At 38.3% G+C, this 15,182-nt stretch overlaps 1 protein-coding gene across 1 annotated transcript; it reads right to left on the bottom strand.

The window, feature by feature from the left end:
* Positions 1–964: 964 nt before the first annotated feature.
* LOC123632805 (olfactory receptor 12D3-like) lies at positions 965–2,057 on the bottom strand. Its single transcript, XM_045543477.1, has one exon. The coding sequence runs from the start codon at positions 2,055–2,057 to the stop codon at positions 1,131–1,133; it is 927 nt and encodes a 308-aa protein (XP_045399433.1). The 3' UTR covers positions 965–1,130.
* Positions 2,058–15,182: the final 13,125 nt, after the last annotated feature.

The raw sequence follows: 15,182 nt of genomic DNA, 5'->3' as shown, positions 1-15,182 counted from the left end.
AAAGGGGAAAATGCAGGGAGCAAACCCTGGCAGGGTCTCAAATGCAAACCTTCTTTGTCTGCAAGGTATATTACCCTGACAGCACATTGACATTCAAAAATATAGAGAGTATTTCTAACAAATGAAGTTCACCTGAGCTTTGGTATTCAGAGTTTTTGTTAAGCCTTCATTACACAGGCCTGACTGAGTAACTCATTGCCATGTGGCTGAACTCTGTCTCCAGCCTCCCGCCCCTCCTGGAGGTCAGGCTGGTATCACCATGACTCAAGCCCCAAATCTATAATCACAAGGCTGGTATTCCTAGCATGATCATTCTCCATCTTGAAGCTATCTTTGGGCTCACCATGTGTCACCTCATGAGCATAAACTCAGGTGTGATACAAGTGGCCCATTAATAACAAAGACACTTTTCTTACTTGGGAAGTTCCAAGGCTTTTAGAAGCTCCATGCCAGGAACCCAGGACAAACACCAGACAAATTCTTTTTCATGAGTAAGTACCTACCATCATGCCTCCCTATCCTTCCTACCTCCATGTGGTTCTCCTTAGCACCTAATTACCCTGACATACGTGCATACAGATTTGTTTATTGTGTTTCCCCATCACACTAATCTTTAAGGTTTATGAGGTTTTCGAATTTTTTGCTCAATTCTATGTTTCTTTTTTTCTTTTTTTTTCTTTAGGAGATAGGGTCTTTCTCTGTCACCCAGGCTAGAGAGCAGTAGTGTCATCAGAGCTTACTGCAGCCTTGCACTCCTGGGCTCAAGTGATGCTCCCACCTAAGCCTCCTGAGTAGCTGGGACTACAGGCATGTACCACCATTCCCAGTTAATTTGTATTTTAATTTTTTGTAGAGATGGGGTCTCTCTATGTTGCTAAGGCTGGTCTCAAACTCTTGACTTCAAGTGACTCTCTCTCCTCGGCCTCCCAAAGTGCTGTGAGATGCTGCAGCTGGCCCACTCCTGTGTTTCTTGAACCTATTACACTGCCTGATATCATATATACTCAACATTATTGAAAGAAAAATTACAACCAAATAAAGTAATCATTTATTACAGTGAAGTGACAGAAATCAGTCATAACAGAAATCAGATACGTCTCATTGGTGCTAGTGGGCGCTGCTGGCAGTCTTTAAAACTTCCTCCCAAACATTTTCTTCAGAGTCAACATCACTTCTTTGTTCCTGAGGGTGTATACCAGTGGATTCAGAACCGGGGTGACAGCACTATATATGATGGCCACCATCCGGTCCGGAATCACGGATGTGGCTGAGGCAGGGCCAGTGTATGTGAAGCCCACAGGTCCATAGAAAAGACACACCACAGTAAAGTGGGAGGCACAAGTGGACAGAGCCTTGTGGAGTGTTCTGCAGGATCTGTTCTTGAACAGAAGGAAGCCAATAATGTAATAGTAGGAGATAAGAGTCAGGAAAAAAGCTCCCATGGAGATGCTGCCTGTGACAATGGAAAGAAGCCATTGATTGAGTAGCGTGTTATCACAGGACAATTCCAAGAGGGGCTTGACATCGCAGAAAAAGTGACTGAGTTTCTGAGAGTGGCAAAAATTCAGGTGTGCAGTCATAACAGAGTGCATCAGAGCGTAAAGGAAGCTGGTGAGCCAGGCCACAGCTGCCGACAGAACACACACCTGGGGGCACATGATGATGGGATAGCGAAGTGGGTTGCAGATAGCGACAAAACGGTCGAAGGCCATGACCACCAGTAAAATGGTCTCCGTGCTTCCCAGGAAGTGGAAAAAGTGTAGTTGAGTGATACACCCTAGGAAAGATATGGCCCTGTGAGTGGAGACAAGGTTTATAAGGACCTTGGGCAGTGTCACCGAAGAATAACAAATATCCAGACAAGAAAGGTTTCCCAGGAAAAAATACATAGGGGAGTGGAGTTTTGGTTCCAAAATAACCATTAATAATATAGCTCCATTTCCAACCAAGTTTATCAGGTAAATGGTTAAGAAAATCACAAAGAAGAGAGGCTGCAACTCTTGAACACTGGTCAGGCCAAGTAAAAGAAATCCATTCACTGTGGTGACATTCTCCATTACTAAATTTGGGTAGCAAATTCAACAAAAGCAATGAGTTAATTTCTCTGAAATTTTAATTTTACACTGTGGAGATTAAATAAAGCAAGTTTGCTATTTACAGGAACCTAGGGGACAGCTCTAGTGTGAAGAATATTTAGGAATGGTAAAACTAAATTTTCTTACAACAAAACTAAGGAAGATTAATATACCTGATACATTCTCACCTGGTAAAATGACACTAGACTAACAAGAGCAGCACATTCTGAATAAAACAGAGATAGGTAAAAGGTATTCTTTTTTAAAAAGTAGGAAGTATAAGATATGACCATAATAACCTCATGTATAGCAATAGAATTATGAGTCAGACAAATTTAAAATGCACAAAAAAAGGAAATAGTTTTTCAACTTGTGATTCCACATTCTGGCGATAATACAGATGTAGCCTGGGGGGGGGGGTTCCTCCACATTGAAGATCCATAAAAGCCACAGGAGATTAACGCATCCCTCCTGGTAACCAAACCTGCAGTGACACTAAGAGACATAAAAACCCACCAACTTCATATATTGTAAAAGTAGAGGGAAAAAAACAGTATAATTAGCATCATTAGTCACAAGCTAGAGCATGACAGTGAGACTGTGGGTTTAATTCAGTAAAACTGGAAATAATGAGAGGTCATAACAGAAGAACTTTGAAAACACCCCAAATTTTTCAGCCTGAAAGGAGATTGCCCCACAATGAGCAGGGATGTCTATGGGATAGAGGATAAAACAAGGCATATCCTAAGCATGGAGGGAGATTTTAAAAAGGCATAGTATATGTAAGAAGAGTGAGGGACACCTTGTCATTTAAATAAATAAATAAATAAACAATCACCACAGTTTCAGCGGAAGAGGGGGCCCTAGAGCAGAACTGGAGAGGCTTCCTGGCGCACTCCTCCACCCACCCGCACTAAGATTCATCTGCTAATAATTGGTCCAGAATATCAGTCCAGTGTAAGTTCCCAATAAAATAGTTTTAAAAGTTGGCAGAAGTGGGGAAAATACAGTTAAATCCATAATCATAATGAGAAGTTTTGACATATTTCTCTCTATACCTGATAGAAGAATCAGCCTAAAAGCCAATAAGCATATAAATACCCGAAAAACATAATTTACAAATTTGATTAATATATATAGAACACTGAACTCAGCAAGAGAATAATTAATATAATTTTCAAGTGCACATTGAATATTTACCAAATCAAGGACGTGTTGAGTCTTTAAAAAAAGGCTTCAAAAAGTTTCAAAAGATTGAGCCATTTAAAGAATATTCTTTGATCACAGTGGAATTAGAAAACAATAAGAAAAATATATTCAGAAACCCACTACATGCTTCATATTATTCAATATACAATGAAATAATCCATAAATAAAAGGAGAAATTCAAATAGAAATTAGAAAAAATTTTGAATAAAACAACAATGAAATGAGACATATCAAAACTTTTGGCATACAGCTAAAGGAATAATCATAGGGAAATACTTGGCCTTAAATTCATATGTCATAAAAGAAGAAATATTGAAAATAAATAACCTAAACCATTTCAAAAAGCTAAATGAATAAATAAAAGCAGAAACACAAATCTAAAGAAAGTAGAAAGAAGGAAATAGAGAAAAAATAATAAGAATCCATGAAATAGAAAACAAAAGTGCAGTCTAGAAAAGCCAACATAGTCAAAATTTAGTTTTTTGAAAAGATTAATGAAAGTGATAAACTCAGTAAGATTGTTAAAAGGGATAATGCAAATTATTAATACATATTTAAAAGGCAGTATCATTACAGATATTATCAACATCAAAAGTTATAAGAGGTCATTAAGAAAAACTTTATGCCAAGCAATTTGACAATTTAGATGAAATTTACAAATTCCTTCAAACCAAAAGTAACTTACAAAAACTGACAGTAAAAGAAAGAAAATTTGAATAGTTTGATATCTATACAGGAAACAGGAATTATTATTTAAAATCTTCCCAAAAAGGAAACTCCAAGTCCAGATTTTACTGGTGAATTCTACCAAAAAATAAAGACAGAAATAATAACTTACACAGATTCTTTCAAAAAAATGGAAAGAGACCACTTCTCACTTTCTTTTGTAAGGCTAGCCTAATCTTGATACCAATACATAAGAACTTACCAGAAAGGAAAATGGCAGACCAATATGTTTCATGAATATAGATGCAAAAATCCTGAAAAAACGAATAAAAATAAGCACTATCTACATCACAGACAAGTAAAATTTATTTCAGCATGCAGGAGTAATTTAATATTCAAAAATCAATTAATATAATAACCAAATTAGAGGAAGAAAAGAAGAAACACATTGTGGATGCAGTAAAAGCTTATGTAGTACCAACTCATGATTTAATAAAATAACTTAGCAAATTAGAAATACAAGGGGAGTCATTTTATTTGATTAAAAAACTAAAACAAGTCAGGGAGGGGAAAGATGATGGATGAGAAAAACCATCAGCCAGAGTGTCTCTGCAAGAAAGGCAGATTTTAGAAGAAAGTGAAAAAAAAAAATAAACAGACAGACAAACATAGATCAGAGGAGGGTCGGAAGCAAGGGTGCCTGAAACTACAGGAGACTCCACAGGAAGAAGTTGCGGAGGAGAGCTGGAAAGAGAAAGGCCCCTGAGAGACTTGGAGACCAGCAACAAAGGTATGTGGAGCAGTTACATTTCCCCTCCCTTGCGTTTGGGACTGAGGGTGGGCTCTTGAGCAAAGAGACCTGCCCACACCAGCCCAGAGACAGGCACCACCAGTGAGCCATGAGCCTCTTGCGAACAGGACACCAGGCTCCCAGCTCCCTTGGGATACCTCCTGGTTGGCCGACCCGAGCCAATCAGCAGGCACCATATTGCTTCATTCTCCCCTCTCCTTTCCCTACCGGTGGTTGCCTGCTGAGAGAGACAATTTAGCCACCACTCGGAGGTATCTACAGGGAATGGGACTTTTCCTTTTGGGGACCTACAGCAGACTGAGGGATACTCAGATTGTGAGTTCCCTACCCACCAACTCCTCCAAGTGCTGCTTGCCTGGTGACTTAAGGAAAGCTGGGCAAATCCCAAGGTGAAGAAACATCGATCCAGCTTGGGCACTCTGTGGGTGACTTGAAACCAGCACTCCTCTCCCTGGGAGAGTCAGAGATTGATCTCCATGGCCCAGGGGACAGGTCTGCAGACCAGATACTGTACACCCAGGTCTCAATTGCATTGCCCTGGGGCACAGAAGGGATATTTGTGAATGACCCTACTGAGAGTGTGTGCCTTCAGAGGCAGATCCACCTGCTTGAGGGGCAACCATCCTCTCACAGGAAGGCTGTGCACCCAGCACAGGCTGCGATTTCTGGCAGGGAACCTCCTGGCCTGCATGACAGCCAGAGTAGATCCACTGTCTTCAGGTCCTGCCTGCTGACAGAGGCCTGGGAGAAACTTCAGAATAGAGGACGGTGGAAAGAACAAGGCCTGCTCTAGACTGTAGGTCTCAGACAGCCCCACCCCCACATGCAGACTTTTCTGCTGAGTGGGGCCATTCCAGCCCCTCCCTGGCAGCTTTTCCCAGAGGCAAAGAACAGACATTTGACCACTGCTAACAGCATTTGTGCAGATTGAGGGCAAGCTCACCCAAGGCACCTCTGCCCATACTAACTCCTTGACCTGCCCCCACTGAGGTGCAGAATAAGGACACACCTGGATGTTCCAGAGCCCCACCGACCCTGTGAGGCACTAGAGTCCCTTGTCAGAGGACCAAGAGCTGGTTACAGGACCCAAACACAACACTGCAGTCTGCTCCTGCAAGCAAGTGCCACCTATGAACAGGGAGATCATTTTGCACACCCTTTAACTGCACCTACTGACTCATCACATAAGGTGTGGTTGAGTCTTACCCACAAACACAACGTACTGGCTCAGAGACTAAACAGGGTGAGTCACTATCCAAATGAAAATCTAAAGGTAAGAAGCAACAACTGATGCAGATGGGAAGGAATCAGTGAAAGAAATCTGGAAGTATGAAGAATGAAATGGAAAGCACACCACCAAAGAGGGACACAAGCTCTCTAGCAATGGACATTAACCAAATTCAGAACACTAAAATGATACAAGAAGAATTTTAAGCACAGATCATAAGAAAACTCAATATATGCAAAAAAAATGGATAACCAACACAAAAAAACACACAAAAAAATTCAGGATTTGGAAGAAAAATTCACTAAAGAAATCAAAATATTAAAAAAAAATCAAACCAAATTCCCAGAAAAAAAGAATTTATTCAGGGAACTACAAAACACAGTGGAAAGCCTCAAGAGCATGGTAGGTAAAACAGAAGAAAGAATCTGAGATTGAAGACAACATCTTCCAATTAAATAAGTCAGTCATAGAGATAGAGCAAAAAAATAACAGAAAAGATGAAAGTCTGCAAGAAATGAGGGATTATGTGAAGAACCCTAATGTGAGAGTTATGGGCATTCCTAAGGGTGAAGAAGATAATACACAAGGGTTGGATAAGCTGTTTGAAGATACAATTGAGGAAAATTTCCCAGGTCTTGCTAAAAATCTAGATATACAGGTACAAGAAACCCAAAGGACCCCTGGGAGATTCATTGCAAATAGGAAGACACCAGTCATGCAGTCATCAGACTGACAAAAATATCCACCTAAGAGGACCTTCTTCGAGCTATAAGGTGAAAGAAAAAGTAACATACAAAGGAAAGTCCATCTAAGTAATGCCAGATTTTTCAACTGAAACTTTGCAAGCAAGAAGATACTGGTGCCCCATTCTCACTCTTCTGAAACAGAATAATGCCCTGCCTAGAATCTTGTACACTGCAAACCTAAAGCTTGTATACGAAGGAGAAATTAACACATTCACAGATAAACAAAGACTGAGGAAAATTCACCAAGAGAAGACCAGGCCTCCAGGAAGTACTCAAAACAGAGTTGCACATGGACCAGCACAAGAAACATTCATGAATGTAAAACTACTCAAGAGCTAAAGATCAAAGGCCGGATACTACAATGGCTCAAGAGAGAAAACATAGCAATGAAGTTCCACCCAACAGGATGAACAGAATTCTGCCCCACCTATCAGTTCTCTCAATAAATGTGAATAGTTTGAACTCCCCATGCAAGAGACATAGGCTGGCCCAATGGATCAAAAAATACAAGCCAAGTATCTATTGTCTCAAGGAAACTGATTTAACCTGCAAAATGCATTTAGACTGAAAATAAAGGGGTGGAAATCAATATTTTATGCAAACAGAAGCCAAAAGAAGGCAGGCGTGCTGGTTTCAATTTCAGGTCAGTTAGTTTTTAAATCAACAAAAGTAATGAAAGACAAAGATGGTCACTATATACTGGTGAAGGGTACAGTTCAACAAGAAGACATACCTATTCTTAATATGTATGCATCCAAATTAGGTGCATCCAGATTCATAAAGCAAACCTTACTTGATCTAAACCAAATGATAAACAGCAACACCATAACAGACAGAGACTTCAACACCCCACTGACAGCACAGGACAGAACCTCCAAATAGAAAATAAACAAAGAAATAATGGACTTAAACAGAATGCTAGGAGAAATGGGCCCGACTGACATTTAAAGGACATTCTGCCCCAAACCCACTGAATATACATTCTTCTCATCAGCTCATGGGGGATTCTCTAAGATTGACCATATCCTAGGACACAAACCATGTCTTAAAAAATTTAAAAAATTAGAAATTATACCATACATCTTCTCAGATCACTGTGGAATGAAAGTAGAAATCAACCCTAACAGAAATTCTCATTTCTATTCAAAGTCATCAAAGCTAAACAACCTTCTCCTGAAAGATTATTTTATAAATGAGAAAATCAAGACACAAATCAAAAGATTCTTTGAACTAAATGACAAAGGAGACACAAGTTATCAAAATCTGTGGGACACAGCTAAAGCAGTCCTGAGAGGAAAGTTTATTTCCATAAATGCCTATATCAAAAGACAAAAAACTTACAAATAGACAACCTAATGAATAGATTCAAAGAGCTGGAGAAAGAAGAACAGACTGACTCCAACACAGCAGAAAGAGAGAAATTAATAAGATCAAATCAGAACTAAATGAAATAGACAACAGGAAAACTATACGGGAGATTAATAAAACAAAAAGTTGGTTTTTTGAAAAGGTAAACAAATCTGACATGCCTTTGGCTAGACTAACTAAGAACAGAAAAGAGAAATCTCTACTAAGCTCCATCAGGAACATTAAAGGAGAAATTACAACTGACTCCATGGAGATACAAGATATCACCTATGAATTCTACAAAAACTTTTATGCACACAAACTAGAAAATGTGGAAGAAATGGACAAACTTTTAGAAACATACAGCCTCCCTAGGTTCAAACAGGAAGAAATAAAATTCCTGAACATACCAATATCAAGAAATGAAATTGAAATAGCAATAAAAAAAATCATTCCCCAAAAGAAAAGCCCCAGACCAGATGGTGTTACACCTGAATTTTACCACACCTACAAAGAAGAATTGGTGCCTATCCTACAAATTTATTCCACAACATTGAGAAGAGTGGAATCCTCCCCAACACATTTTATAAAGCCAACATAGCTCTGATACCAAAACCAGCAAAGGATGCAACAAAAAGAGAAAACTACAGACCAATATCCCTTATGAATATACATGGAAAAATTCTCAGTAAAATCCTAGCAAATCGAATGCAGGTGCTTATCAAGAAAATAATCCATTACGACCAAATGGGCTTCATCAAAGAGATGCAGGGATGGTTCAACATATGCAAATCTATAAATGTAATTCACCACATAAATAGAAGCAAAAATAAAGACCATGTGATCCTCTCCATAGATCCAGAAAAAGCATTTGACAAAATTCAACACCTTTTATGAGAAGAACGTTTCACAAAATAGGCATAGATGGAGCCTACCTAAAAATGATACAAGCTATATATGACAAACCCACAGCCAACATCATACTAAATGGGGAAAAACTGAAAGCATTCCCACTTAGAAGTGGAACCAGACAAGGTTTCCCACTGTCCTCATTGCTATTCAACATAGTGCTGGAAGTCGTAATGAGAGCAATCAGGCAAGACAGCAGAATCAAGCCTGTCCCAAGGGGGATAGAAAAGATCAAACTCTCACTCTTTAATGATGATATGATATTATATCTGGAAAACTACAAGGATTCAACCAAGATACTCCTGGAATTGATCAATGAATTCAGTAAAATCTCAGGATACAAAACCAATACACACAAATCAGAGGCATTCATATATGCCAGTAACAGTCAAACTGACAACCAAATCAAAGCCTCAATGCCATTCACAATAGGAAGAAAGAAGATAAAATACCTAGGAGTATATTTAACGAAGAAGGTAAAAGACCTCTACAAAGAGAACTATGAAACACTGAGGAAAGAGAGAGCAGAGCACATGAACAGGTGGAAAACCATACCACGCTCGTGGATCAGAAGAATAAACATTGTTATAATGTCTATACTACGCAAAGTGATCTGCAGATTCAATGCAATCCCTATTAAATTACAAACATCATGTTTCACAGATACAGAAAAAATAATTTTATGCTTTGTATGGAACCAGAGAAGACCCCATTTAGAAAAAGCAATTTTAGGCAACAAGAACAAAGTGGCAGGTATTAATTTTCCAGACTTCAAACTATACTACAAGGCTTTGGTTATTAAATCAGCTTGGTATTGACACAAGAACAGAGACACAGACAAGTGGAACAGAATTTAGAATCCAGATATAAAACCATTACCATATAGCCATCTAATCTTTGACAAAGCAGACAAAAACATACACTGGGGAAAAGATTACTTATTTAATAAATGGTGCTGGGAAAACTGGATAGCCACATGTAGAAGACTGAAACATAACCCACACCTTACACCTCTCACAAAAATCAAATAATGGTGGAGAACAGACTTAAACCTTAGGTGTGAAACTATCAGAGTTCTAGCCGAAAATGTGGGAAAGACTCTTATACACATTGGTCTAGGCAAAGAATTTATGAAGAAGACCCCTAAGGCAATCACAGCAACAAAAAAAATAAACGAATGGGACCTGATTAAATTAAAAATTTTCTGTATAGCCAAAGAAATTGTCATGAGAGCAAACGGACAACCTACAGAATGGGAAAAAATTTTCGCATGCTACACATCCTATAAAGGACTGATAAGCAGAATCTATTTAGAACTCAGGAAAATCAGCAAGAAAAAAATCAAACAATCCTATCAAAAAGTAGGCAAAGGGCATGAATAGAATTTTTTCAAAAGAAGATAGAAGTATGGCCAACAAACATATGAAAAAATGCTCAACGTCTCTAATCATCAGGGAAATGCAAATCAAAACCACGAGATATCACTTATCTCCAATGCGAATGTCCTTTATCAAAAGTCCCCAAACAATAAAAGTTGGCATGGATGTGGAGACATAGAAACACTCATACATTGCTGGTGGGACTGCAAAGTAGTGCAGCTTCTGTGGAAAGCATTATGGAGATACCTTAAACAGATTCAAGTAGTCCTACCATTTGATCCAGCAATCCCATTATTGGGCATCTACCCAAAACAACAGAAGACATTCTATAATAAAGACATGTGCACTCGAATGTTTATAGCAGCACAATTCACAATTGCGAAGATGTGGAAACAACTCAAGTGCCCATCAATAAATGAGTGGATTAATAAAATGTGTCATATGTATATCATGGAGTATTACTCAGCCTTAAGAAATAATGGGGATATAGAATCTCTTATGTTCTCCTGGACAGAGTTGGAACCCATTCTACTAAGTGAAGTATCCCAGGAATGGAAAAATAAGCACCACATGTGCTCACCAGAAAATTGGTTTCCCTGATCATCACCTAAGAGCACATTCAGGAATAGCATTCATCGTGTGCCGTGCAGATGTGGTGGCGGGTAGGGGATCAGTGTATACATGTATAATGAGTGCGATGTGGACTGCCTAGGGGATGGACACATTTGAAGCTCTGGCTCAGGTGGGTGGGGGGAATAAGGGCAATATACATAACGTAAACTTTTGTACCACCACAATATGCCTAAATAATAATGTAAAAAGTTACAAATGGATAGACAGAAATCTAAATAAGGACATATAAAACCTTTGTACCAAAAGCTACAAAACATTTTTATGAAAAAATAAAGACTATCTCGACAAATAGAGGAATATAATATATTCATGGGCTGAAAGATACAAAATAATGAAGTTGCTTAGTCTCTTGAAACTAATTTAAAGAGTCAATGTCATCCTAAGATAAATCTCAGATTAATAAAAAATAAAATTGGCAAGCTGATTCTAAAAATTACACAGCAATACAAAAGCCCAAGAATAACCAAAGCACATCTGTAGTAGAAAAACAAAGCAAGGGGATGTACTAAGTGAAGTATCCCAAGAATGGAAAAATAAGCACCACATGTACTCACCATCAAATTGGTTTCACTGATCATCACCTAATAGCACATCTAGGAATAACATTGATGTGGTCGGACAGATGTGGTTGGGGGAGGGGATGGGTGTATACATACATAATGAGTCCGATGCACACTTTTGAGGGGATGGACACGTTTGAAGCTCTGACTCAGGGGGGGTTGGGAGGCAAGGGCAATATATGTAACCTAAACGTTTTTACCCCCACAATATGCTGAAATAAGAATAAAAAAAAGAAAAAAAAATAAATCTGATTTTACACAAGAAAAAAATATATATTAAAAAGATCTAATATAAAGTTATGGTAAGTGTAGTGTTAGTACAACGATTGACAAAGAGACAAATGAAAATTTAGCAGGAAGTCAAAAAGCAAACCTACATATGCATGGTCACTTTATTTGTGACAAAGGCACTGCTGTGGCCAAAAGATGTTGTTTTCAATGTATAGTACTCAGTCAATCAGATGCTCCTATCTATCCATTTCATATCTCCTCCCTTTTACAACTAAACTCTGTTAACATGCTGTTTGCAATTCTTCACTTTCCATTCTCTCTTATATATATACCAACTGGAATTTTGCCTTCACTCTTCCACCAAAATTTCTTTTATAAAAGTCATCAGGCTGGGCGTGGTGGCTCAAGCCTGTAATCCTAGCACTCTGGGAGGCCGAGGCGGGTGGATCGCTCGAGGTCAGGAGTTCAAGACCAGCCTGAGTGAGACACCGTCTCTACTAAAATAGAAATAAATTATCTGGACAACTAAAAATATATATAGAAAAAATTAGCCGGGCATGGTGGCGCATGCCTGTAGTCCCAGCTACTCGGGAGGCTGAGGCAGATCACTTAAGCCCAGGAGTTTGAGGTTGCTGTGAGCTAGGCTGACGCCATGGCACTCACTCTAGCCTGGGCAACAGAGCAAGACTCTATCTCAAAAAAAAAAAAGTCATCAATAACAATTAAATTATCAGATCAAAAGATAAATTCTCATTTCTCATTTCACTTGATCTTCCAACACCATACGACAGGGTGAGTCACTCCCTCCACCTTGAAATGCTTTTACACCATTTGATTTCCGAGACACCATGTGCTCCTGTTTTTCCTCCTGTCTCACTAGCTTCTCACTGGGTGGTCTTCCTTTTTCCTTTGTTCATATTTCTTCATCTTCCTATGTCTTACTTATGGTGTATGCTGGGACTCAGTCTTATACTGCTTCTCTTTTTGTCCTCTTCTCTGACTACTTCCCTCGATGATCTGACCAGGTTAATGGCTTTCTGACTAATCTATTCTCTGATGACTGTAATTTATATCAACAGTTAGAACCTCTTTTGTGAATTCATGAATTTCCAGCTGCCTATTAAATATTTCACTGGGAAGTACACTAAACATACAAAACTTAACCTCAGATGTTTTACACAAATCTCATGCATTCTTCTCTATCTGGTGTATAGTAACTGTATCCTCTCAGGTGCTCAAGCCAAAAACCATCAGTCAAGATTGATTATACTCATTCTCTTATATTGACAAACTCTATTGACTGTATCCTCAAAATAAGTGCTGAATCTAGCCACTTTTACTATTTCCTATGCTACTCTGTGCCATCCAGAGTGACATTTGTGCATTACTTATTTGGAATATTGGAATGATCTTATTTTCACTCTTGCCTACCTAACGCTATTCTTAAGATAGTGTCCAAGATTATCCTGTTAACTGTAAGTCTAATGCTCTAAGCTCCCTAATGGTTCACATATTATTCAGAGTAAAATTCAAAGCTAGTACAGTGACCTAAAAGATCCTGCATGATCTGATCCTTCTTACTTTTGGCAGCTACTTCTGTTCTATCCCTTGATTACTCAGCTACATTGACCTCTATGCTATTCCTAGAACTCAGTAATCACAACTCTCATCCATCTCAACCTCTGTGCACCAGTTCATTCAGTTGAAACACTCTTACACTTCATAAATCCACATGGCTTATCCCCACATCTCTTTCAGGTCTTTCCCTGATATGTAGATTTCTCTTATTGCCCTATGTCATGTTACAACACACACACACACACTCACCCATAGCTTTTCTGCTTTGCTGTTCTCAATGGCACTTATCTTAATCTGGTATACTGGAATTACCCATCTTCAACTTAAATGTTAGCTCTACAAAGGAACAAAAATATTATCTATTTTATTTAATATTGTACCTGTTGCACCAAAAACAGTGCCCAACACAGGTCAGATGCTCTCTATACATTTACTGAATTAATTAAGGATTGTTATTGTCTATTCAATGTTTGTCAACTATAAAAACTATCCTTATAAGGTCAGATCTGTCTTTTTTAAGCACTCCAATCTACAATCTATCCACAATATTCCCCCAAATGGGATGCTACACGCAGAAAAGTCTCCCCCACTTTTATCAGAGGGCATGGCAACACAGGAAGTGAGCAGTGTAGATCTGTGGATTAAGCAAGTGGTTTCTAGCCATATAAGGACAGTTGTTCCAGCAATTCATTTTTGTCATGACCTGCTCTCAATGACATTAATGATTATCAATGATTAATTAGCACCAGTAAACAGTATTTACATTTAATTATATAATCAGTGTCTTGACACAAAAGGCTAGGAGTTGTACTCCATGGATATGGATACAGAAGAAATATTTTAAATGGAATTGTTGATAGTGGAGGGAAAATGATTAATTCCAGGAATTATAAACATAGCTGAAAGACATTATAACTGATGCATACAATCAACGATTTAGGATGTACACACCTGAAACTACATAAGCAAACATACTACAGCTCTGAAATTATTTTTCTTTTTTTCCTGGGTAATATCAGCATCCCTTTTCCACTAAAAATAATACTACTGCCAAGTTATGTAATTATCTGACATTAAATGCAATGCAACATATTATCTAACACTGGAATTGGAATCTGCCACTTTTATGAATACTGATTTTGCAATGTAATTTAATATCACTTACTTAATTCTTTTCTCTCTCCCTCACTTCCTTTTTCCCTTTATCTCGTCTCTTTGTAACACATATACACACACCACCACCTCCACTAAACAGTTAGATACACAGAGACATTTAATTACCACATATACCTGTACTTGATCACTAAGGCAGCAAACCATGAAACAAAAAACATGTATAAATAAGGAGATTAGGAAGTTTAAAGCTTTCCTAATTAATTACTTGTGCCATGAGTGTACCAGTTGTTGCACCCTATAACTTTCACAACCTCTTTAAAGAGATTCCCAGTTACTCTCACTCACGCATTCTAGGGATGTCAAACCCTTTCCATCAGAAAATTTCTCTCTAATACAATTTTTTCTATTTATTCTAAGCTAACTTTTCCTGTACTTCCTTCTGTACATACCTTAAAATGAATATAATTTTTTGGCTCAAAAATCAGAGATCAGATGCTTTCATTGTCTCCTCGAATAAAATTCTCAGAGCATACAAAATGGTGCTGGGAAAACTGGATAGCCACATGTAGAAGACTGAAACAGGACCCAAAGATTTCACCTCTCATAAAAATCAAATCATGGTGGATAACAGATTTAAACCTTAAATGGGACACAATTAGAATTCTAGAAGAAAATGTAGGAAAGACTCTTACAG

Source organism: Lemur catta, chromosome 2 (genome assembly GCF_020740605.2).
Source record: "Lemur catta isolate mLemCat1 chromosome 2, mLemCat1.pri, whole genome shotgun sequence".
Taxonomy (NCBI): Eukaryota; Metazoa; Chordata; class Mammalia; order Primates; family Lemuridae; genus Lemur; species Lemur catta.
This window is presented reverse-complemented; position numbering and strand designations above follow the sequence as displayed.